At 41.6% G+C, this 22,900-nt stretch overlaps 2 protein-coding genes across 2 annotated transcripts in view; both read right to left on the bottom strand.

The window, feature by feature from the left end:
• Positions 1-3,626: 3,626 nt before the first annotated feature.
• LOC139448752 (zinc finger protein 16-like) lies at positions 3,627-14,512 on the bottom strand. The gene is made up of 5 exons (XM_071230288.1): positions 14,488-14,512; positions 13,733-13,972; positions 10,662-10,913; positions 6,664-6,969; positions 3,627-3,934 (listed from the first exon to the last, which is right to left on the bottom strand). Exons 1-5 carry the CDS (start codon positions 14,510-14,512, stop codon positions 3,627-3,629), a joined length of 1,131 nt encoding a protein of 376 aa, XP_071086389.1.
• A 7,460-nt stretch (positions 14,513-21,972) lies between these two features.
• The window catches only part of LOC139447746 (uncharacterized), a 166,463-nt gene continuing 165,535 nt past the window's right edge, over positions 21,973-22,900 (bottom strand). The window contains exon 2 of the mRNA XM_071229229.1: positions 21,973-22,900. Coding sequence (XP_071085330.1) covers positions 22,599-22,900 — 302 coding nt within the window. The 3' untranslated portion in view covers positions 21,973-22,598.

Consider the following 22,900-nt stretch of genomic DNA (forward strand, 5'->3'; position numbering starts at 1 on the left):
ATCAACCATATCAACACGGGGCAGTAAAAAATTAAAACTCTCGGGTTTGCCTAGTAGTATTAAACTTCTAATGAAGAGTGTTGAAATGGTGTTTTGTTTTTCTACGATAGTCAGCACCATTTCCACAACATTACAAAATCCTCAGGCACAAACAATTGATGGATATATTGAGCAATGTCCATCAGGGTACACATAGACTTTTCCCAAAACTGATCGAAACGATGTCAAATTCAACTTAAGAAGAACCAAACAGCAACAGCCTCAAGCAGACCTCCATCATTTAAGCATGCCAAGGTTTGCATCTACAAGTCCTCTTGTGCCTGGCTGTAGTTGTACCTCTTGCCACAGACACAAGTAAACGTGGTATTGTTATAGAGTTTTCCCAAAACTGATTGAAACGATGTCAAGTTCAACTTGATATGAAGAAGCAAACAGCAACAGCCTCTAGCAGACCTCCATCATTTAAGCATGCCAAGGTTTGCGAGATGGTGGTTGATCAGTCTACAAGTCCTCTTGTGTCTGCTGAAGGCCTGACTGTAGTTGTACCTCTTGCCACAGACACAAGTAAACGTGGTATTGTTATGGATAGCTCCGACATGGTTACAACGAGCCCCCGAGCTGGAGAAAACCTTGTCACAGTGGGGACACGGATATTTGCCTTTAACCTGGGAGGGGTATCTTCTACGACCGGTCTGACTGGACTGAAAATCACTCGATTCTAATCCTGGGATCCCAACAAAACTGCCCATACCACGCAAGTCTGAAAACATAAGAAGAAAGTTTGTATTCCTGTAAATAGGACCAGATGTCTGTGTGGGCAGGGAGATCCATTGAAAAGACAGCAGTCCAATTTGGTCCACTTACAAACTTTCTTGTCAAGTCTTATGATGAGCAGTGTGCAAATGGATGTGTGTGTATTTCACAAGCAGTAATGAGAGGGCCATCCGCATTTCTCATTGCATATGCCTGATATTATGACGGTTACTTGCTCCTGCTCTGTAGATACTTTTTGAAACAACTCATTGTAAGGTAAATGGTATCTGACAGACAACTCATTGTAAGGTAAATGGTATCTGACAGACAACTCATTGTAAGGTAAATGGTATCTGACATACAACTCATTGTAAGGTAAATGGTATCTGACATACAACTCATTGTAAGGTAAATGGTATCTGACAAACAACTCATTGTAAGGTAAATGGTATCTGACAGACAACTCATTGTAAGGTAAATGGTATCTGACAGACAACTCATTGTAAGGTAAATGGTATCTGACAGACAACACATTGTAAGGTAAATGGTATCTGACAGACAACTCATTGTAAGGTAAATGGTATCTGACAGACAACTCATTGTAAGGTAAATGATATCTGACAGACAACTCATTGTAAGGTAAATGGTATCTGACAGACACTTGTGAAGTAATGTTTCTTACACACCTGAAAACCACACCTTTTAGCATCGAATCGATGCATATTATGTCTATTTTCATGATCACAGTGGCGCATTAAAACATAACACAATGGTTATTTGTGACGTCATTCGGCCTACTGCTTACTACTCATAACTGGTGTCACCCTCCACAAAAACACTACCACCATTCTTGTAGATTATCAAGGCGATGATGACAATGCAAACTAGATAAGACCAAAGAACTTTTATTAACGCTCAGATGTACGTGAAATCGACCGAAGTGCGAAAACTTCAATGAATCCTAATCAGGAAAATAGCCTGTCATAATCGGTCATCAACATGGAGTAGCCAATCACAGCCCTGGAATTCGAACTCACACATATACACATATACTTGATACCAGGATCTATCCCCCCCCAGGTGTGTAAGAAGTCCTCTACACCAGATTTCACACACATGTATTATGCTGGAGATCACATACAGATTACAGTTGCTGTGGTTTTCATGTATTATGCTTGACATCCAATATGGCTTCAAGGCTATGTGCACGCACCAAAAATAGTTCACATCCAACAGTGTAGGCATCCATCTTGTCCATGAACAAAGGACATGCCCATTTAATACACAGTAGGTATGTTCAAACACATAAAACAGTTCCCAGGCAAATAATTGGCTCAGCTGCAGATGTACTACATAATGACAACCAAATCCTTGGATGGAACCCTTAGAATGAATTATTATGTGTGGGGGCTCTGTGTCATACTATACAAATAGTGACTTAATAATTATAATTAAAAGGACCCGAGGACCCGACCACTGAGGTGGTCAGTGAGTGAGTGAGTGAGTGAGTTTGATTTTACACCGCTTTTAGCAATAGTCCAGCAATATCATGGCGGGTGACACCAGAAATGGGCTTCACACATTGTACCCATGTCGGGAATCGAACCCGGGTCTTCGGCGTGACGAGCAAACGCTTTAACCACTGGGCTACCCGACCGCCCCGATTCTGAATAGAGGTTTAACAATGGACAGTAATTTGGGAGCCCAAAGTGATGCAGGTTTTATTAGATACTTCTTGTGTGAAACCTACAATCACAGGTATGGTGCTGACAAACACTGGATCATAATCATGAAGCTTCAATAAACCTTAGTGGTTTTGGATACTGTGCAACGTACAACCAGTTATCATGCTTGTATAACTGAATGGGCAAAAGAATAAACTCCCCTGTTAAATGGTACCATCCACGAAAGACCTTAATGTTGAAGCTGCATCTTTGAGAACCACCAATGTATTTTGGTGCATCCACTGACATAGTTTCAGACTACTTCAACTTCAAATGTCATCTTAGTGCAACAACAACAGCATCTTGCTGCAACCACTGATCTACAGAGGCAATGAATGACCCCTTTAAGTATGATCAAGAAACACTAATGCCAGTTCAAATTACAATCATAAATCCACTTAGTATTTCCGTCAATTTTGCTCAACAAAGACTTATCATTCCATAATAGTGACAGAAAGTCTAGAAATCCACTTTCTATAATGTCTGACAGAATCCATGCCTTCTAAATAATTAAATTCAGGATGATCATCTTTCAATAGCCAGTTTCACACTGCTGAAAGCTTCTTTGTACCAAAGCTGACACTGGTAGTGACCAAAACAAAAAGAAAAGAAGGAAAAACAGGAAAGAGTCCTTTCACAATTGCTCCTCAAGTTTGCCCAGTTGGAACACAAAGACTTCAGTTCCTCGTATGCCTCTTCAAGTTGAAGCCCAAGGTCACCCAGATGGAACACAAAGACTGCAGTTCCTCATGTGCCTCTTCAAGTTGAAGCCCAAGGTCACCCAGATGGAACACAAAGACTGCAGTTCCTCATGTGCCTCTTCAAGTTGAAGCCCAAGGTCACCCAGTCGGAACACAAAGACTGCAGTTCCTCATATGCCTCCTAAAGTTGAAGCCCAAGGTCACCTAGTTGGAACACAAAGACTGCAGTTCCTCATATGCCTCCTCAAGTTGAAGCCCAATGTCACCCAGATGGAACACAGAGACTACAGTTCCTCATATGCCTCCTCAAGTTGAAGCCCAAGGTCACCCAGATGAAACACAAAGACTGCAGTTCCTCATGTGCCTCCTCAAGTTGAAGCCCAAGGTCACCCAGTCGGAACACAAAGACTGCAGTTCCTCATGTGCCTCCTCAAGTTGAAGCCCAAGGTCACCCAGTCGGAACACAAAGACTGCAGTTCCTCATATGCCTCTTCAAGTTGAAGCCGTTAGAGTATGTTCGGCCACAGATGCAGATGTGGACAACCTTATCATGGACAGCCTTGACATGATTCCAGCGGGAGCCGTACCCAGCAAACGTTTTATCACATTCGGGACAGGGATATTTGCCATTTACTGGACCAGGATACACACGATTGGAAATACTTTGTCTACTCCGTACGCTGTCCGGCCAACTCGGCTGAAAACATGTCCCCTTCCCCTGGAAACTTTCCATGAAGCTGTCCAAACCATGCGTGTCTGGAAAATGAAAGAAATGTTTTCTTGGATAGAGTAAGTTATTTGTAAGCCTTGATGTGGAATAATGCCAAGTTTTTAAATCAAAAGCAATTACATAACAAATAATATATATGACATCATTTTTCACGGTTCTGATTATTTTCCTGAGATTACAAATCATGTATTCCAGGAATAGAAATGTATATTTTTTTCCAATGAGACACTGAGTACTCATGAAGATGTTTAGATGTGACCGTTGGAATTAAATGTACTGACAAGAAGAAAACTTTTGATCCCTTGAAGCTTCACAAATGTCTTGTTATAACACCAACTGTAAATTGGATTTTTTATTTAAACTCTTTTGACGGTTTATAAGCCAAAGTCATCACTACCCCTGCTTTTTGGTTGAATACGTAAACACCCATGGGTCGGGAAATCCCTCTCCCTCATGTTGACATTTTAACCCAAAACCTTGGAGTTGTGTTTTCTCCTATACATAAGTCCCTCGGTTCTCATCATAAGCCCCTCTGTTCTCATAAGCCCCTCTGTTGTCATAATAAGCCCCTCTGTTGTCATAATAAGCCCATCTGTCCTCATTATGGCCCCTATGGTATGTTAACACCCCTGCAAGTCCTTTCGCAACATCACCTTGCGAAAAACAGGCTACCCGCAAAAACAGGGATTACAGGGAGATATATTTCTGTATGATTCAAAAGCTTCAAGGAAAGAACTCACTGCAATGGGAACAAAGAACTTTTTGGAGGCAGGATGCGTGTACACATCAGTTTGTAAGCGGCACCAATGTATCCTAGAGGTCTTTCAGTTTTAGGTTCAGTTTAATCTCTTGGTTTACCAGTTAAGACAAAAAATATAAAAATATTTCAAGTTCTCACCTAAGAGATTTCAGGGGGGAAAAGTCCTTGAAATTTCTTGCTCATCTTGGAACAGATGGATGGGAAGAGAGTCCAAGAAAGATAAGAACACACATCCACTCACCAAGAGTCCTTAGCACCATATTCAGTGAGTGAGTGAGTGAGTGAGTGAGTTGGGTTTCACGCTGCTTTTAACAGTATTACAGTTATATCACGGTGTGTCAGCTTAATGTGGAAGGAAAGCCCGAAGTGATGCAGGTCTCAGACGTTTACCACTTCAGTGAAACCCACGATCACGGGTATGGTGCTGACAAACCTAGAAACATATTCGGGGCGAACTTGGATTCAAACCTACAATCATAGGTTTCTGGCATGCCCAAGGGACGCAACTCTGCACATCAAATCGCAGCGTCTTAGAAGACTGGGCCATCCGGGCCACCCGTGCCCCCCCCATATTCAAGATATGTATTTTTACGACCACATGCTGTCATCACTGAATTTCAGTGCTCCAATCTTATCATTTTTCCCACTATTTTGCTTGTCATGCCCAACGGAATCTGTTTTGGAGGATAATCTTCACTGGTTATTCTCTAGATTTGAGGTTTGATATTTATCTGAGTAAAACATCCTATGATTCACTGATCTGCCTTTTTTCCTAACCTTGTCTTACTGTCTTAAGCTTGTTGCACTTTGTGTCATGACACATGTCATGTCATGTCATTAAAGGACACCTTCTGTCTACATACCCGTTAATGATTTGCCGCCTCAGAATGTCATCATGTCAGGTCTGCTATACTGCTGACTAAGCATCTATACTGCTGACTAAGGCATCTATACTGCTGACTAAGTATCTATACTGCTGACTAAGGAAGAACACTCAAATCGCAACTAACTGTTCAGAACACAACAACAGTTCAGTGCAAGTACAGTGTCCCAAGTTATTTTACGATGCTGGCGCTTTCAATTGTTATTATTCTTGTCACATATCAACTGAATGACGTTCCTTGACATCCCAAGAGGAAATTGAGCAACGTTGGTCACAATGAGTTCCTTGACATCCCAAGAGGAAATTGAGCAACGTTGGTCGCAATGAGTTCCTTGATGCCCCAAGAGGAAATTGAGCAACATTGGTCGCAATGAGTTCCTTGATGTCCCAAGAGGAAATTGAGCAACGTTGGTCGCAATGAGTTCCTTGACGTCCCAAGAGGAAATTGAGCAATGTTGGTCACAATGAGTCCTTGGGTGGCCATGTTCAGCAGCTTACCTTCTAACAGTTTCTTCAACTTTGTCCGGCCCCACATTGAAGCACATGTGTCATATGTGCTTTCTACCTTTAGGCCAGTAACTTTGTTTGAATTATGCCTCTGTTCACACAACAGTGTGCCTCACATGAAGCTAAGGTTGTATTCTCCCCAGGGAGCTGAGAATGACACATCAAGTGCACACTGAACCACTGACCGGGGTAATAATAATTCAGTGCTTTGAGCATCCCTTCGTATGAACATTATAAGTGGACTATCATCAATACTAACTTCTTTTAGTGACTATTGTTTGACCTAACAGCCAGGTTCAAGTTTCCTTCTCAGAACAAAAGAAAGGTCCTCAGAGTCGACTCAGGGAATGTTCTGACATGGGCCTTTAATGTGAAAATTTCAAATATTCCAGAGGTACGCCCATACAGTACAATAATAAAATACCCCATTGTAACTGAAAATGTGGGACTTTTAAAATTTAGGGGCTAAAAGCACAAGGCCCCACCCTAGAATTATCCCTGGGTGCTGATTCCACACCGAGAGACATGTGCTCCTTCATAATTTCAGCTGCAGTTGTTTCTGATACTGGGACAAGACAAACATCCAAACTACGAAGAGAACTGACTAAACACTGGACATCTCTTCTTGTGTCGCTTCAGGTTGTAACTATAGTTGTACTTGTTCCCGCAAACACAAGCATAGGTCTGTTTGTTATGAACTGCGGCTATGTGATGCCATCTGCTGCCCATGTTGGCAAAGGTTTTGCCACACTGAGGACAAGAGTGGCCTCCCCCTGCTTCAAGGGGTGTGGACGTGAGGGAGCTGCCTCTACCAGTTGGCCAATGGTAGGACTCCTGGCTTGAATCATGCATTCCTCTGCCAGACTGAACAAACTCACTGAAGTCATACCCCTTGTCTGACCCATGCACACCTGAAAGCAACAAAAAGCCAATCTGATATTTCCTGTTACAGAAACATTGTTCAATATCAGCGTGTGGGGGAACTGGGTTTATACCCTCTTTGAACTGTATCTCATCACAGCATGTCAGCTTAATGTTGGAGGAAAGCCCGAAGTGATGCAGGTTCTCGGATGTTTACCACTTTGGTTAAACAAACAAGACACATCAAGAAACATAATCGGGTGAACCGGGACTTTTAACATTCAGTATCAGAGCACTGAATTTTTGTTGCTTTCTTTGTGCAGGAACACCTGACTCACAACATGTTCGTACAAACCTAATACAATCAAGGTGTCGGGAATTTCCCAATGACCCTATCCCATGTGCAGTCCGTTATACCTGATAGTAGTTATTGGGAAAATAGTCCAGTGCTTGAAAAGGCTCCTTGCTGTTGCTCTTATGGTGAAAAATAGAAGGAAAAAGAGTGGATATCAGTAGAAAATGAAACACACATGAATTAATGATCATAAACAGGTCGGCTGCACACCTTTGGCTGTGGTTCCAGTCACACATATGTCAAAGAAGAAGAGCTGCGATATTTTATGTCTGGAAATCGGTGAGAGAGTGAGTGGGTGGGTGGGTGAGCGGGCAGGTGAGTGAGTGAGTGGGTGGGTGAGCGGGTGAGTGAGTGAGTGAGTGTTTGGGTGGGTGGGTGAGTGAGTGAGTGAGTGATTGATTGGGTGATTGGATGGGTGAGTGATTGGGTGAGTGATTGGGTGAGTGATTGGGTGAGTGATTGGGTGAGTGAGTGAGTGAGTGAGTGAGTGAGTGGATGAGTTAGTGAGTGAGTGAGTGAGTGAGTGAGTGGAGTATCACAGCTGGAAAACCAAGAGTGTGTGTCACACGTTGCACCCATGTAAGGAAGTGAACCTTAGTATTTGGTGTGATGAGCGAGTGTTTTAACCACGAGGCTAGCCAAGGACAACAGTTGTGCTATGCAAATATAACAGCAGGGCCATCAAGTATTATAGTAGTGCTATCCAAGTACTAGACTAGTTCCGAGACCATATCAGCAGGAGAAATGAAAAAACATGATGAAAGACAAGATTCAAGATTTCTCAAAACAGACAATTTATTAAGAATCATAAAGAGTAGACTCAATGATATATTTCATACAAACAATGATATAAAATGATAAAAAGTGACAGACTTCTTCAAAACCTAACACCGATGAAACCTTGAACAAAAATGTTCAGCTGGGATATCAGTGTCAACCATGACACAATGAAAGAGTGAGTCAGTAACATTGAACAGTATTTCAGTTGTATCATGGCATGAAAGTGAAAATGTGGAAGGAAAACCCGAAGTGATGCAGGTGTCAACGTTTACCACTGTGGTGAAACACAAAAGCACGGGTATGGTGCTGGTAAACCTAGAAACATAATCAGAGAGAATCTGGGATCCATACCCACATCACAGGTTCCGGGCACTACTAAGGGATGCAACTCTGCACAGCAAATTGCAGCTGCTGACAGCTGGGGTACTGGTTTACCTCATGATAAAAGGATAACAGTTAGCTGTGTGGCCTTGAAGGTGGAAGATCAGAGTCTATGGGAGGTTTGAGGGGCATATTTTAATATAGAATGATCTTATTTACACACTCAGTTATGGAAGTGCTTCAGACAACTGTACCACCGTGCTTCCAAGATACAAGGAAAGAGCCAGATTATTGTGCCTTTAAGGGGGAGTGAGTGAGTATGGTTTTACGCCGCTTTCAGCACTATCACGGCAAGGGACATCAGAATTAATTGGGCTTCACACATTGTACGCATGTTGAGAATCGAACCAAGGTCTTCTGCGTGACGAGCGAACGCTTTAACCACAAGGCTACCCAACCGCCCTCCTTTCAGGTGGAAGATCACATATAGTCCGTCTCTTAAGGGGACATGTTCTAAAAGTATATGTTATTTACACACTGAATTTATCAATTTATTTGTTAACGTTCATAAAATAGGTTTAACTGATGGCTCAACAGACTACAGAAATTTCTTAAGCACAACAAATCCTGATGCTGTTGTTCTGACATTTTAAGAAGTTTCATCTTAAAACACTCAAATTGTGGCAAAGAATGCTCTCATCAGTGCTGTTTGATTTGAACAATCCCTTTTATTATTGTCAAAACATCATAGTACTTGAGAAAGTTTAAAAATAGCAGTGTTCACCTCTTCCCTGAATGCCCTTTCCTGTAATCTTTCTGTGGGATGGCAATCTGAGCCAACAACTTTTGCATCCACTAGCCTGAACCTGTCACTTGACATCATTTTTAGTAGATCTAAGTGTTGACCTATGGACTTTAAAAACAAAACTCACTGGAACAAAATGAATTATCCTAGACTCGGGCTACAGACTAGTGGCCGAAGTCAAAGACTGGGGTCGAAAAGAGGGGGTTGATTTTGCACTTGACAAAATAATCCTTTTTAAAGAAATACATGATGTGGGGGGAGTTGTTACTCATACAATAAAACACTGCAGGAAGAATAAACCCTATAACTCTGCAGGGAAAATAAACCATAAGGGATACAGCACTTACTACCCTCTCAAAAATAATGTTGTCCAATTAACGTCCCCAAGTTGAGCACACATGTTCGAAATACAGAAATTACGTTATGATAGAAAAATATTTTATTGTAAAATAAAATTGCCTCTTTCTTGATTGTTCTTTGCAACAAAGATGTTCAGCTGGGATATCAGTGTCAACCATGACACAATGAAAGAGTGAGTCAGTAACATTGAACAGTATTTCAGTTGTATCATGGCATGAAAGTGAAAATGTGGAAGGAAAGCCCGAATGGATGCAGGTGTCAACGTTTACCACTGTGGTGAAACACAAAAGCACGGGTATGGTGCTGGTAAACCTAGAAACATAATCAGAGAGAATCTGGGATCTGTACCCACATCACAGGTTCCTGGCACTACTAAGGGATGCAACTCTGCACAGCAAATTGCAGCTGCTGACAGCTGGGGTACTGGAAAGAATAAACCCTAAAACTCTGCAGGGAAAATAAACCATAAGGGACACAGCACTTACTACCCTCTCAAAAATAATGTTGTCCAATTAACGTCCCCAAGTTGAGCACACATGTTCGAAATACAGAAATTACGTTATGATAGAAAAATATTTTATTGTAAAATAAAATTGCCTCTTTCTTGATTGTTCTTTGCAATTCATTGCGTAACTATCTTATAAACTTTATATGATTAATATAAACAGTAAAACTAAGTGCGTTTGTTCTAATCCAGTGAAATTGTCCCTGAACATACTTCTGCTGTTTCACAAACAGTGAGTGAGTGAGTTGGGTTTAACGCCGCTTTTAACATTATTCAAGTTATATCACAGCATGTCTGGTTAAAGTGGGAGGAAAGCCCGAAGTGATGCAGGTCTCAGACGTTTACCACTTCGGTGAAACCCACAAGCACAGGTATGCTGCTGACAAACCTAGAAACATAATTGGGGCAAACCGGGATTCGAACCCACAATCATAGGTTTCTGGCGTGCCCAAGGGACGCAACTCTGCACCGCAAATCGCGGCGCCTTAGACGACTGGGCCACCCGTGCCCCCTGTTTCACAAACAAAGCCAGCACAAGGAACTCAAGCCTTTCCAATGTGAAAGGAACAAGTCTTTCTGTGTCGCACGAGAACATGTCGGTAATTAAACATTTTACCACAGTCACAGAAAAATGTTTGTTTTTTGTGCACAGCGCCCACATGGCGTGATCTGTTGCCACTGTCGGAATACACCTTGTCACACATGGGACAGGGAAACTTGCCCTCCACAGCTTTGGGATATGTAAAACGGACTTGATTGGAATTGGATGGCATGGCGTAAGGAAACTGGAGTGAGTTGGGGTCACCAGCTCTTCCAAAAGACTGGGTGGGATAAACATTGCCAACATGACCGCCCACACCAGAACCATCTGAAAGTAACAAAAAGAACTATTCTAGTCTCCTGACAAACTTCTCAACACACAGAAAACAAAGAATTCAAAATAAGACTGAAACAAGAAGATTCTAGTTCTCCATCAAAATACTCTTCTTGAAATGATTCAATTCTCTGGAAGGACGGTACCATCTTCCTGAGGCAAGGGAGTTAACTGACTATAAAGTCCAGTTTGCACCTCCTGGAATGACGGAGTTACATTTGGCTGGACTAACAACTCTATGCATATTCCAATCAAAATAGTGTAACGAAATCGACATGCAGATTTCGGTTGATTGCAGGATTTGCAAAGCATGCATACCACCAACTTGGCGCCAACAGATATTTTCAAATCCTTTCATGATTTTAATCAAGGTGCTCACGTGATCTGATGCACCTCACAAAGTCAGTGCTTCCGTTCCGACCCCCAGCCGTTATATAGGATAACACATCAGCTTGACGTACACATTATCACATGACTGAACATCGTATAATCAATAGCCTTCATCTTCATAGGCGAGGATGTTGAGGATGTACATCTATTCATGTTCAAGTGACAGTCCCGAGTTGTGTAATGTGATGAAGGTGGCAAATATTCCATGACAGAATCATGGCTGTGCCAGTCCTTTCTTCAAAGTAGGTCTAAGAAAATGAGCAGAAGAGCATCTTCATCATATTCCACCATGTCACAGTCCCACCAAGACAGACAATAATCAGCCCTAGCAGCTGCAGGTCAGTCGATGTCAACCATTCTTCTCCTACCCACCGTTTCCATGAACTGAGTGAGGTGCGATGAGTTTAACATCGCGTCCAAGATTATTGCACTTATGTAGCGACGTGCATGCATGCGCGTGTGTGTGTGTGTGCCTGCTTGTACTAGTCCGGACTGATGCCGATTTATAGTGCTAGCTCACTGAGATATCATGCCGCAGTTTAACATGAATACCCAACTCAGACACAGTATACTGACTCCGAGCCGAACAGTCCTTGTTTTAGCCCCTTAATGCCGAGAGCCAGACAGGGTAACAACAAGTACCATCTTTTAACATCTTTTGGTATGACTCGGCCGGGAATCGAACCCCGGACCTTCCTCTCTCCGGGCGGACGCTCTACCACTAGACCACGGAGGCGGTCACCATGAAAAGGTAGTGGTGGGACTATACATCGATGCATCGGTGGATCACGATTTTTTACTTCTAGATAAAAGTATTTTTACAGTCACACACTAAGTAAAAAAATATAGATTCTGACCTTAAATGTTTGCTTTGATAACTGTTCCACTAAACACTAATCAGAAGTGCAAGCTAATAGTGAAAACGAAAATATTTTCATCCATTGCGCCATACTTGAAAATGCCAACTGTAAATCATCAGTGTGCCAGGTATTTGGCCATCTGTGAAAAAGCTGGCTTACGCAGCACATGCAAGTATCTTGATATGTATCAGACCGCACAGTTGGTGTATCGTCCCAGCCCTGGTGAATGGGTAGGGCTTGATACAACAAGTGATACTAACTTTAAGACTGCAGGCAAATAATTGTGCCCTGCAAGCAAAGCTTAGCTTTACACCACCCTTCGCTGTTCCGAAAAAGGGGCGGTTGGGTAGCCTAGTGGTTAAAGCGTTCGCTCGTCACGCCGAAGACCTAGGTTCGATTCCCAACATGGGTACAATGTGTGAAGCCCATTTCTGGTGTCCCCCGCCGTGATATTGCTGGAATATTGCTAAAAGCGGCGTAAAACCATACTCACTCACTAACTCACTGTTCAGAAAAAACGATTTGCGTTCAAATTTCTCCAAGTCAGACTGGTAATGACATTAACTCCAAAGATAATTGGGGCCATTTTGAAATCCAAGATGGCCACCCAAATGGTGTAGAGAAAAGTTGGGTCCGATACATTTTTTTTATTGAACCTTGTGGTACAGAGAGTTGAATAGGCAGAAAAAGTCATTAAAAAATCATGTAAAAACTATCGGCTAACCATTACCAGTAAACATAAAATTCTCCCTGAACTATGCTGGGAATCAACTCAGGTTTTGTCCAAGATGAGCGAACACTACCTACTGGACTACCCTACAGGCCTGAATTCATAAAAACAGCATCCAGTCAACATCAACACGATTCAGTGTTGAAGATGGTCAAAAAGAGTCAGCTGAACCTTGACAGGCCATCAGTGGCTGTGGAGATCACAAACTCAGACTTTGCACATGCCAAGCAAACACACAAACCACTAACCTAACACCCTTTATCTTCAAACAACTGCATCCAGTCAATATGAATCTCTTATTGTTATTATACACCCTCAAGAGTCAGGGATGATGATGGATTAAAAATAATCAGCCGGACAATCAAAGGAGTGGTGAAGCTAAACAATTCTGCGTATTCAAAGAACACAGAGTTTATTCTCCTATAAACTATCAAGTCATTGTATATAGACTGGATTCTAAATCACGGGCTGGACAAACTCTCTGATGATTATAAAGAACATGGCAATAGTTAAACGTCCTACCCACAAGTACAATGATATGCGTCCTGAACAATTAGAACACTGAGTTTGTTCTCCTTTAACCTATCAAGTCATTGTATACAGACTGGATTCTAAATCATGGGCTGGACAAACTCTCTGATGATTATCAAGATAGTTAAACGTCTTCCCACAAGTACAGTGATATGCGTCCTAAACAATTCTAAGTATTCAACACAGAGTTTATTCTCCTATAACCCATCAAGTCATTGTATATAGACTGGATTCTAAATCACGGGCTGGACAAATTCTCTGATGATTATTAAGGACATGGCGATAGTTAAACGTCTTCCCACAGGTACAATGATATGTGGCCTTGTCGTGGATAGCCTTAACATGGTTCCATCGTGCTCCATGGCTTAGGAACGCCTTGTCACACTCAGCACATGGATATTTGCCATCAACTCGGTTGGGATACACTCGTTTGCGTCTAGTTCTACTCCAGCTGGGGGTCTGGGGGAAATCATTGCCCTGTTGTGGGTAAGTATCAGAAGCTGATGTGTCAAGTCCACAATAGCTGCCCCAATCCAACACACCTGAAAGCAATAAAAAGACTGGTCGAGCACTCATACAGAACTGATAAACCTTGGGGAGAGCTAACGCCACGCAGTAATTCTGATACTAAACATGGGTCGTGAGGATAAAAGCAACAAAACCCTTTCCATATTTGTAAGAGTAAGTGAGCGAGTATGGTTTTATGTCGCTTTTAGCAATATTCCAGCAATATCACGGCGGGGGACACCAGAAATGGGCTTCACACATTTTACCATATTCGTAAGAAATCCTTGCTAAAAGAAGAGCTAAATTTGCGATTCCGATATGAGCATGTGAATCACAAACAAGTAGTAATGATACCAGGTGTTCGTCTCGAAAAGGTGAGCGTCTCCTGCCCCATCGGTACTACCCATCACAAACACATGCAAAGGCAAGTCAACTGTTCACCTGAAAGCATGGGAACGTATGGAGTATAGGGAATTGCATGGCACATCATTTTTATCACTTATGAGTCAAATTTTGAAATTGGAAAGCTTTACTGGGGCCTTGATCTAACCTTGAACTTGAGCCGACCAGTCCATGTTTTATCCACTTAATGCGTGGCAGGAAGGGAAACAGTAAGTGCCATCTTTTAACGTGTTTTGGAATGACGCAACCACAAACCTTCTGCTCTCCGGGCAGACGCTATCCACAAGACCACGGAGGCAGTTTAATATATAGTATTCAAGTAGAGGGCCTGGAATGTTTGTTTGAGACAGACTATCTGCCACTGCATACAGATTGTCAAAAGTCCTGCCTCTTATAACAAGTGGTCAGAAACGGAAGGAATACCTTGCTTCAATTACAAGACTAGTCAAATCTATAGAATGCATGGTTGTATGTGGCTTCACACCACAATCATGGACTTCACAGCTTATTTCAATGTGATCTGTGAATCTTGTCAAATAGTCCTGCTTGACTTGAACAAATCAGTTATCAACAGGTCCTGCTTGACGTGAACAAATCAGTTATCAAGAGGTCCTGCTTGACTTGAACAAATCAGTTATCAGGAGGTCCTACTTGACGTGAACAAATCAGTTATCAAGAGGTCCTGCTTGACTTGAACAAATCAGTTATCAAGAGGTCCTGCTTGACTTGAACAAATCAGTTAAGAGCCTTGAGCCAAATCAGGTCACACCTGTACGTTAGTACATATACACTGAACACATTTTTTTAGGGGTCATGAATATGTTTTTGTAGTGAAGATCGAGCTCAAAATGTCTTTAGGATATCCACAAAAATATCCATTATCCCTATTTTGGGGTGTTCAGTTTATTATTCATATTTGGCAGTGGTATCCAGACACAATATTTTCCCTTGTAATGAAAACAAGGCTTCCAGTCATAAGTTTATCTTCTCAGCAGCTTAAAGCCCACACAACATAATGGATGCCAACTTGCATCAAGGGCCAAGGTACTGTGGAATAATGATCCCAAGACGTTTTTTACGTTTTTATTCACATATTTTGATAAGGTCAAATAGAAAAATCTTCTGCTTCCGACTCAACAAAATAGAATAGTTCTCAACAAATAACAAAAGCCTTAACTATTAGATACATTGTTGAATGATACATGACAACATATGAATGATCTCATTGTCCTGTTCACAAGCAAACATGTCTTGTTTGTGTTTAACACCGCACTCAGAAATATTCCAGCTATATGATGGCAGTCTGTAATAATCAAGTCTGGACCAGACAATCCAGTGATTAATATCATGATCCACGCAATTGGGATATGATGACATGAATCAACCAAGTCAGTGAGCCTGACCACCCGATCCCGTTAGTCACCTCTTATGACAAGCATAGTCACCTTTTACCTATTCTACCCAGGGTCTTCACGTGTCTCACGGGTCAGATAATAATTGGGTCCTGCACCAACCTGATCTGTGATGATCCGGGGTAGAATAGGTCTTCAGCAAACCATGCTTGTCGAAAGAGGCGACTTACAGGATCAGGTCGTCAGGCTTGCTGACTTGGTTGATGCATGTCATTATATCCCAATTATGAGATCAGACCTCCGTCATATAGCTGTAATAATGCTGAGTGCGGCGTTAAACAACAAACAAACAAAAGATAACACCTCTTTGGTAAAGCACAAGATTCATATCAGAGTAAATATTGGATTTACACCCATGATCATTGCAAAAAGCCACAGTTAACAAGTGTGTCTGTCAATTATGTCTGAACATGAACATAACTTATGGGAACAAAGTAAGATCTCAATGCCTCACATTTTCATGTTGTACAGAAACGAGCTCTTTCAGGTCTCAGTAGATCAGTTCTGTTGGTCTCTGCCGATTATGATGATTATTATGATGCTATTCATCTTCTTGCAGTCCGACACAAGGGAAATATAGTCCCATGTCTCACTGCTTCTAATCCATAGCAACCAACTTTTCCGCATCATAATTAATATTTTGTTATGATCTTCTGGTCAGGACACCAAAGACGGAACAGTACAAAGCGGCCATGTGATTCCAAATCTCAGCTGACAGTTTTATCGCTAAGTTTCTATTTGGACTGCAGCAGCTTCTGATACTACGAGTGGAGTGTCTTGATTGGACAAGTGCAATGCTATAAGTAGACTTCATACCACACACATTCCTAGCAGACGGGACCCGTGAAGATCTGGGGTAGAATAAGTCTTCAGCAACACATGCTTGCCATAAAAAGGCGACTATGCTTGTCATAAGAATTGTAAGAGGTGACTAACGGGATCAGGTGGTCAGGCTCGATGACTTAGTTGATGAATGTCATCGTATTCCAACTGCATGGAACTATTCTCATTATGTAAATCACTGGATTGTCTGGTCCAGATATAATTATTTACAGGCTCTCATCATATAGCTGAAATATGGCTGAGTGCTATGTTAAACAACAAATAAACAAACAAACCTACCTAGCAGACGGTGTAGGGCTAAATAATGACCCTCTCTTTACTGGTGTCAATGAACATTTAGTCCTTGTGGCATATTGCTATTTTCATACTGAGTTGCAAATTCATAACAAATACTGTATTCGACATAATGAGCGCCCCACTCTAATAAGCGCCCATGGCAATATTTGCTAATATATTGGCTAGTGAACAATCCCAATTAGCAACCCTTCTGATTGACCAATGTACACAAGACTTTTTTATTCGAGTATAATACGCACTTGTGTGTTATATGCACCTTTAATCATGGGCAATTAAATTCTTGAAATATATATCTGTCGTACATAAACACTTCAGGCTGTCAGCATAAACCACGAAATTTATCTTTCAACTCTGTTTTTTTTTCACCAAAATAATATTCTAACAACAGACCCCTATTTCTAATTTTGAGAGCACCCTGGGCGCTTATTACGTCAAATACGGTAACCCAAAATTGGGACAGTTGGCAGCAAGGCTAAACAGGAATCCTTCACAGGGCACAAACACTGTTTTTCTGATCAAGTTCAGTTCTGATCCAACAACAAAGGACCATATTTTCCCTTTTCCCAATAAAACAAGTTCTATCATTCTGGCACAAAGGAACAAGCTTTTTTGTGCCGCACCAAATTATGCCTATACGGATACTCCTTCCCACAAGCACATTTGTAAGTGACCTTTTTGTGAACAGCGGTAACATGGTGCCATCGTGCACCAGATCCCGAAAACACTTTGCCACAGTCTGGACACGGATACATTCCGTCGATTGGCTCAGGGAAAACACGATCAGATCTACCAATTTTCCGGGCTATTCTGAATAATCTTATCCGTTCCTTAACAAGTTCGTCTTGTGATTGTTGAGATATATATGTAGGTAGGCCTCGTCCGAGACTACTGCCAAAATCTGAAAGTAACAAAAATTGAGGGTTTAGTTTACTCTTAAGATTCCAAAATTACAATTACAACAGTTACAAAGCATACCCTCAGTTATTGATCTCTACAAAGAACTACAACATCCTCTTCATGCAAACTGATGTCTAGAAATGCAGGTCTGCATTAAGAAGGAAATGATAAAAAGTGTTTCTCTCACATTCCAATTTTGTTGTTTGAGCCGATAATTGATGGCATATCAAGGCAAGTCTTGCTCTAGAAGCATCACACTATGTCCATATTTTGTACTTCTGTTGACATATCAGGGTAAGTATGAAGGAAACTGCCCCTTGCTTTAGAAGCATCATACTATGTCTATATTTTGTACTTCTGTTTACATATCAGGGCAAGTATGAAAGAAACTGCCCCTTGCTCTAGAAGCATCATACTATGTCTATATTTTGTACTTCTGTTGACATATCAGGGTAAGTATGAAGGAAACAGCCCCTTGCTCTAGAAGCATCATACTATGTCTATATTTTGTACTTCTGTTGACATATCAGGGAAGGTATTGAGGAAACAGCCCCTTGCTCTAGAAGCATCATACTATGTCTATATTTTGTACTTCTGTTGACATATCAGGGTAAGTATGAAGGAAACTGTCCCTTGCTCTAGAAGCATCATACTATGTCTATATTTTGTACTTCTGTTGACATATCAGGGAAGGTATTGAGGAAACAGCCCCTTGCTTTAGAAGCATCATACTATGTCTTTATTGTGTACTTCTGTTTACATATCAGGGAAGGTATTGAGGAAACAGTCCCTTGCTTTAGAAGCATCATCCAATGGCTTCTTTTTGTGAATCTGCCTCTTCATTCAAGTTAAGAAGAAGCATTTCAGTGGCAACATGACACTCTGACCATGATCTTAGATCAACTTGAAATTTCCTTTCCACAATGTTGCAGGTTTCCAGGCCTTGTGGTTTGATAAAATGTTTTTTTCATCACTGTCCATCACATTTATGTATATTTTTTCAATGGACGAACAACTCACAATCCATTCATTGTGCTATTAAATACAGAACTCATGAAGTTTTTACCTAACACTTTTATTGTTCATACCACTGTTTGCAATAACAACATTTTTCATGTGGAAGTTGGAGGACTCGTACCATCACTGACAATAATATGACTGACAATATGGTGGGTGGGTTTGTGAGTGAGTGAGTGTGGATTGGGGTTTACGCCACTTTCAGTATTACAGTATTCGACGTAATAAGCGCCCCCCTCTAATAAGCGGCCACAGCCATATTTGTTAATATATTGGCTAGTGAACAATTCCAATTAGCACCCCTTCTGATTGATCAATGTACACAAGACTTATCTATAATACGTGTGTTATATGCATCCTTAATCATGGGCAATTAAATTCTGGAAAAATATATCTGCCGTATATAAACATTTCAGGCTGTCAGCATAAACCATGAAATTTACGATCTTTCAACTGTTGTTTTTCACCAAAATAATATTCTAATAAGACCCCCTATTTCTAATTTTGAGAGCGCCCTGAGCGCTTATTATGTCGAATATGGTTTTCCAACAACATCACAGTGGGAGATGCCATGAATGGGCTTCACTCAGGGTGGCGACCCCACTTCCCAGTAAATGCAAGAAGATAGTTAAAGGAAGTCATTGAGCGATAACCAAAGGCTGGAAGAACTAAAGTAACATGTGACCTAACTCACAATGGAATTCCCCTTTTTCAAACGAAACAAAAATTACTATGTGATTATGTATCTCGCAAACAAAGAACTTGTGGCTCGAAAATCCCATGGGACTAACAATAGCACAACAAAGCCTCATTTAAGGTCAAAGCTGTGATTGGAAAGTCCGCTCAATGTCTACCTTTAAGATCCATGTTGAGCAATATTCCGGGCATATTATGGGTGGTTTTACATCATCTTCAACATACACAACAAGTCAGTCATTGATAGCATGAGCAAGGACCCATGCTATCAGAGTACAGTAAATCTCTATCAGCAGTCTAGGACAAATATTTCTTTCAATATTTAGCTCACGGTGCCCATGTGGAGTGAGTGAGTGAGTGAGTGACAGGGGAGACACCAAGAATGGGATTCACAATTTTTATCCACAAAGGGATACCAAGACAACCAAAAGGGAAACAACTTTTATACGAACACAAATTACCGTTGTAACCATTGCAAAACATCGTCATGTCCAACATTTCTTACCAACAATACCGGCACTTTCTCCTGTGACATATCAAATATCAAATACCAGTTGGAAGACAAAGGCAGGTTCACGAACACATACACTAACGGGCTGACCATCTGATATTCTAGGATTTTATCTAAATAACTTGATCTAAAAATATAAATATCATAAAAAAACATTGGTCATGGTTTTTCTGGGGAAAAATATGTTGTGATTCCAAAATATTTTATACTACTCAAACGAAGTTAAGGATTACACAATTCTTTCATATTGGTAATGTTAATCGGTCATGGCATCAGAGATTAACCATTGTAATATGGAAGAATCAGGTGATCCTTAACTTCTTTTGAGTAGTACATGAAGCACCGATAGACAAAAATATTAATAAATCCTGAATCCTCAAGAGGAGAATATCAAATGGCCAGTACCTTGACTTAAAGTTGCAACACAGCAGGGACACACCAAGAACATCATCTTTTACAACTCTTGTTTTTTCAGAGTGAGTGAGTGAGCTGGGTTAAATGCCACTTTTAACAGTATACAGTTATATCAGGGCGTGTCAGCTTAATGTGGGAGGAAAGCCCAAAGAGATGCAGGTCTCGGACGTTTACCACTTCGGTGAAACCCACGAGCACGGATATGGTGCTGATTTTTTTTTCAGAACCTTCCAGAAGGCTCAGCTCTCTGAATGGCGATCATTTTGGTTGTCTAGTGACTTATCAAAACCTCTAGATGGCCACAATTATTTCAAATTCTGACCCCAGTTTCTACCTTTATGGATTTGGGTCTTTCAAACTCATGTTCAGTTCATGTCTGCCAAGATACTTGATTAGATACTCTGCCTTAGTAATAGCATTACTTCCAAATACTGACTTAAATCGTTAGATACCTGTGAAGATCTGGGGTAGAATAGGTCTCCAGCAACCCATGCTTGCTGTAAAAGGTGACTATGCTTGCAGTAAAAGCCGACTATGCCTGTCATAAAAGGCGACTAACGGGATAGGGTGGTCAGGCTCGCTGACTTGGTTCATGCATGTCATCGTATCCCAACTGGATCGATGCTCATGATGTCAATCACTGGATTGTCGGGTCCAGACACGATTATTGGCAGACCGCCGTCATATAGCTGGAATTATGCTGAGTGCGGCGTTAAACAACAAACAAAACAAAAACTTCTCAACATTGATCAAAATTGTTAGAAACCATTTTGATCAATATTCTTTGCGAGTGAGTGAATGAATATGGTTTTAAGCCGCTTTTAGCAATATTCCAGCAATATCACGGCGGGGGGACACCAGAAATGGGTTTCACATATTATACCCATGTCAGGAATCAAACCTGGGTCTTCCGCGTGACGAGTGAACGCTAGGCTACCCGACCGCCCCTATATTCTTTGTGAACTGCGGGTGGCTGCTTCTTGTTGGTTTGCTGTCCGAAGTTGATCTCTGCAATACTCCAGGTTTACTGGGCCTGTACACAACCAAATCTGGACCAGACAATCCGGCAATTGATATAATGAGCAATGGGGTACAATGACTCACAAAAACCAAGATACAGAGTCTGACCACCCTACCCATATAGTCGCCTCGCATGACAAGTAAAAGTTGCTGGGGACCTAGTCTGCCCTGGAATTTCATCGGCTGGGCAGCTCCAGGTTTGACATTAAGGGCAGAGGCATTGGGACTCCTGGCTGCAATGAACTGTTGTAGCCTGAGTGAGTGAGTGAGTTGGGTTTAACGCCACTATTAACAGTATTCCAGTTATATCGTGGCGTGTCAGCTTAATGTTGGAGGAAAGGCTGAAGTGATGCAGGTCTCAGACGTTTACCACTTCGGTGAAACCCATGTGCTGACAAACCTAGAAACATAATCGGGCCGAACCGGGATTCAAACCCACAAACATAGGTTTCTGGCGTGCCCAAGGGACGCAATCTGCACAGCGAATTGCGGCACCTTAGACGACTGGGCCACCCGTGCCCCCGTGGTAGCCTGAGAATGTCCAAGAATAATATGAGTGGCCATGAACACAGGCTTCATTCAAAGAAATCCTAGACTTTATAAGTAGCAGGAGGCAAATACCACCAGTTTATCTCCAAGGTCTCTTCACAACTTTTCAGTCGAAATGTCTACCCTCAGATTGGAAAAAGTGTTCATGATGTATCAGGCCTCAGCATAGAGACACTCAAGGTGGGTTGCCCTTTGGCACCAGTCTGCTAGTCCAAATTAGTTTGTCCGAGGGTGGAAGAACGTCTGGCTTTTCAGAGGTGTCACATGTACCACAGAGCAATTGTAGCACTACAGCTGTTGATAGTCTGTGTTTGTTTGTTTATTTGTTTGTTGTTTAACAGCAATATTCCAGCTATATGATGGTGGTCTGTAAATTCAGCGATTGAGTGAGCGAATACTGTTTTACACGCTTTTAGCAATGTCACCAGGAATGGGCTTCACACATTGTACTCATGTCAGGAATCGAACCATCTACCTGATGGTAAACGTAGTCCACAAGGAAATGTCACTACTCCTTCTTGAATACTGTCAATCCTGGACAAGCGGACTGTCAATTTCAAACCCTGGCCTCTTAATCCATATCCTACATGTACACAAACTGTTTCATCCGCACATTGGGCAGGATTTCCTGTGGTGTATCAGACCTTGCTGGTAGGCATACACCTTCCCACAAACACATGTAAATTTGACCTTATTATGCACAGTTGCCACGTGGTTACATCGAGCCCCCGTACTGGCAAACACGCGATCACATCGGGAGCAAGGGAATCCTTTAGGTGGGGTTTCCGTGTTACAAGGTGTTAGGAAATTGTCAGATGCTGAGCTGAAGACATTTTGTGGGAGAGTTTTATCGTAAGGAGGAGAATAGATGTGTTGACTGTGGGATGTGCCATAACCAAGGATAT

Source organism: Haliotis cracherodii, unplaced genomic scaffold, assembly GCF_022045235.1.
Source record: "Haliotis cracherodii isolate W230 unplaced genomic scaffold, xgHalCrac1.p SCAF_7, whole genome shotgun sequence".
NCBI classification, from domain to species: Eukaryota; Metazoa; Mollusca; class Gastropoda; order Lepetellida; family Haliotidae; genus Haliotis; species Haliotis cracherodii.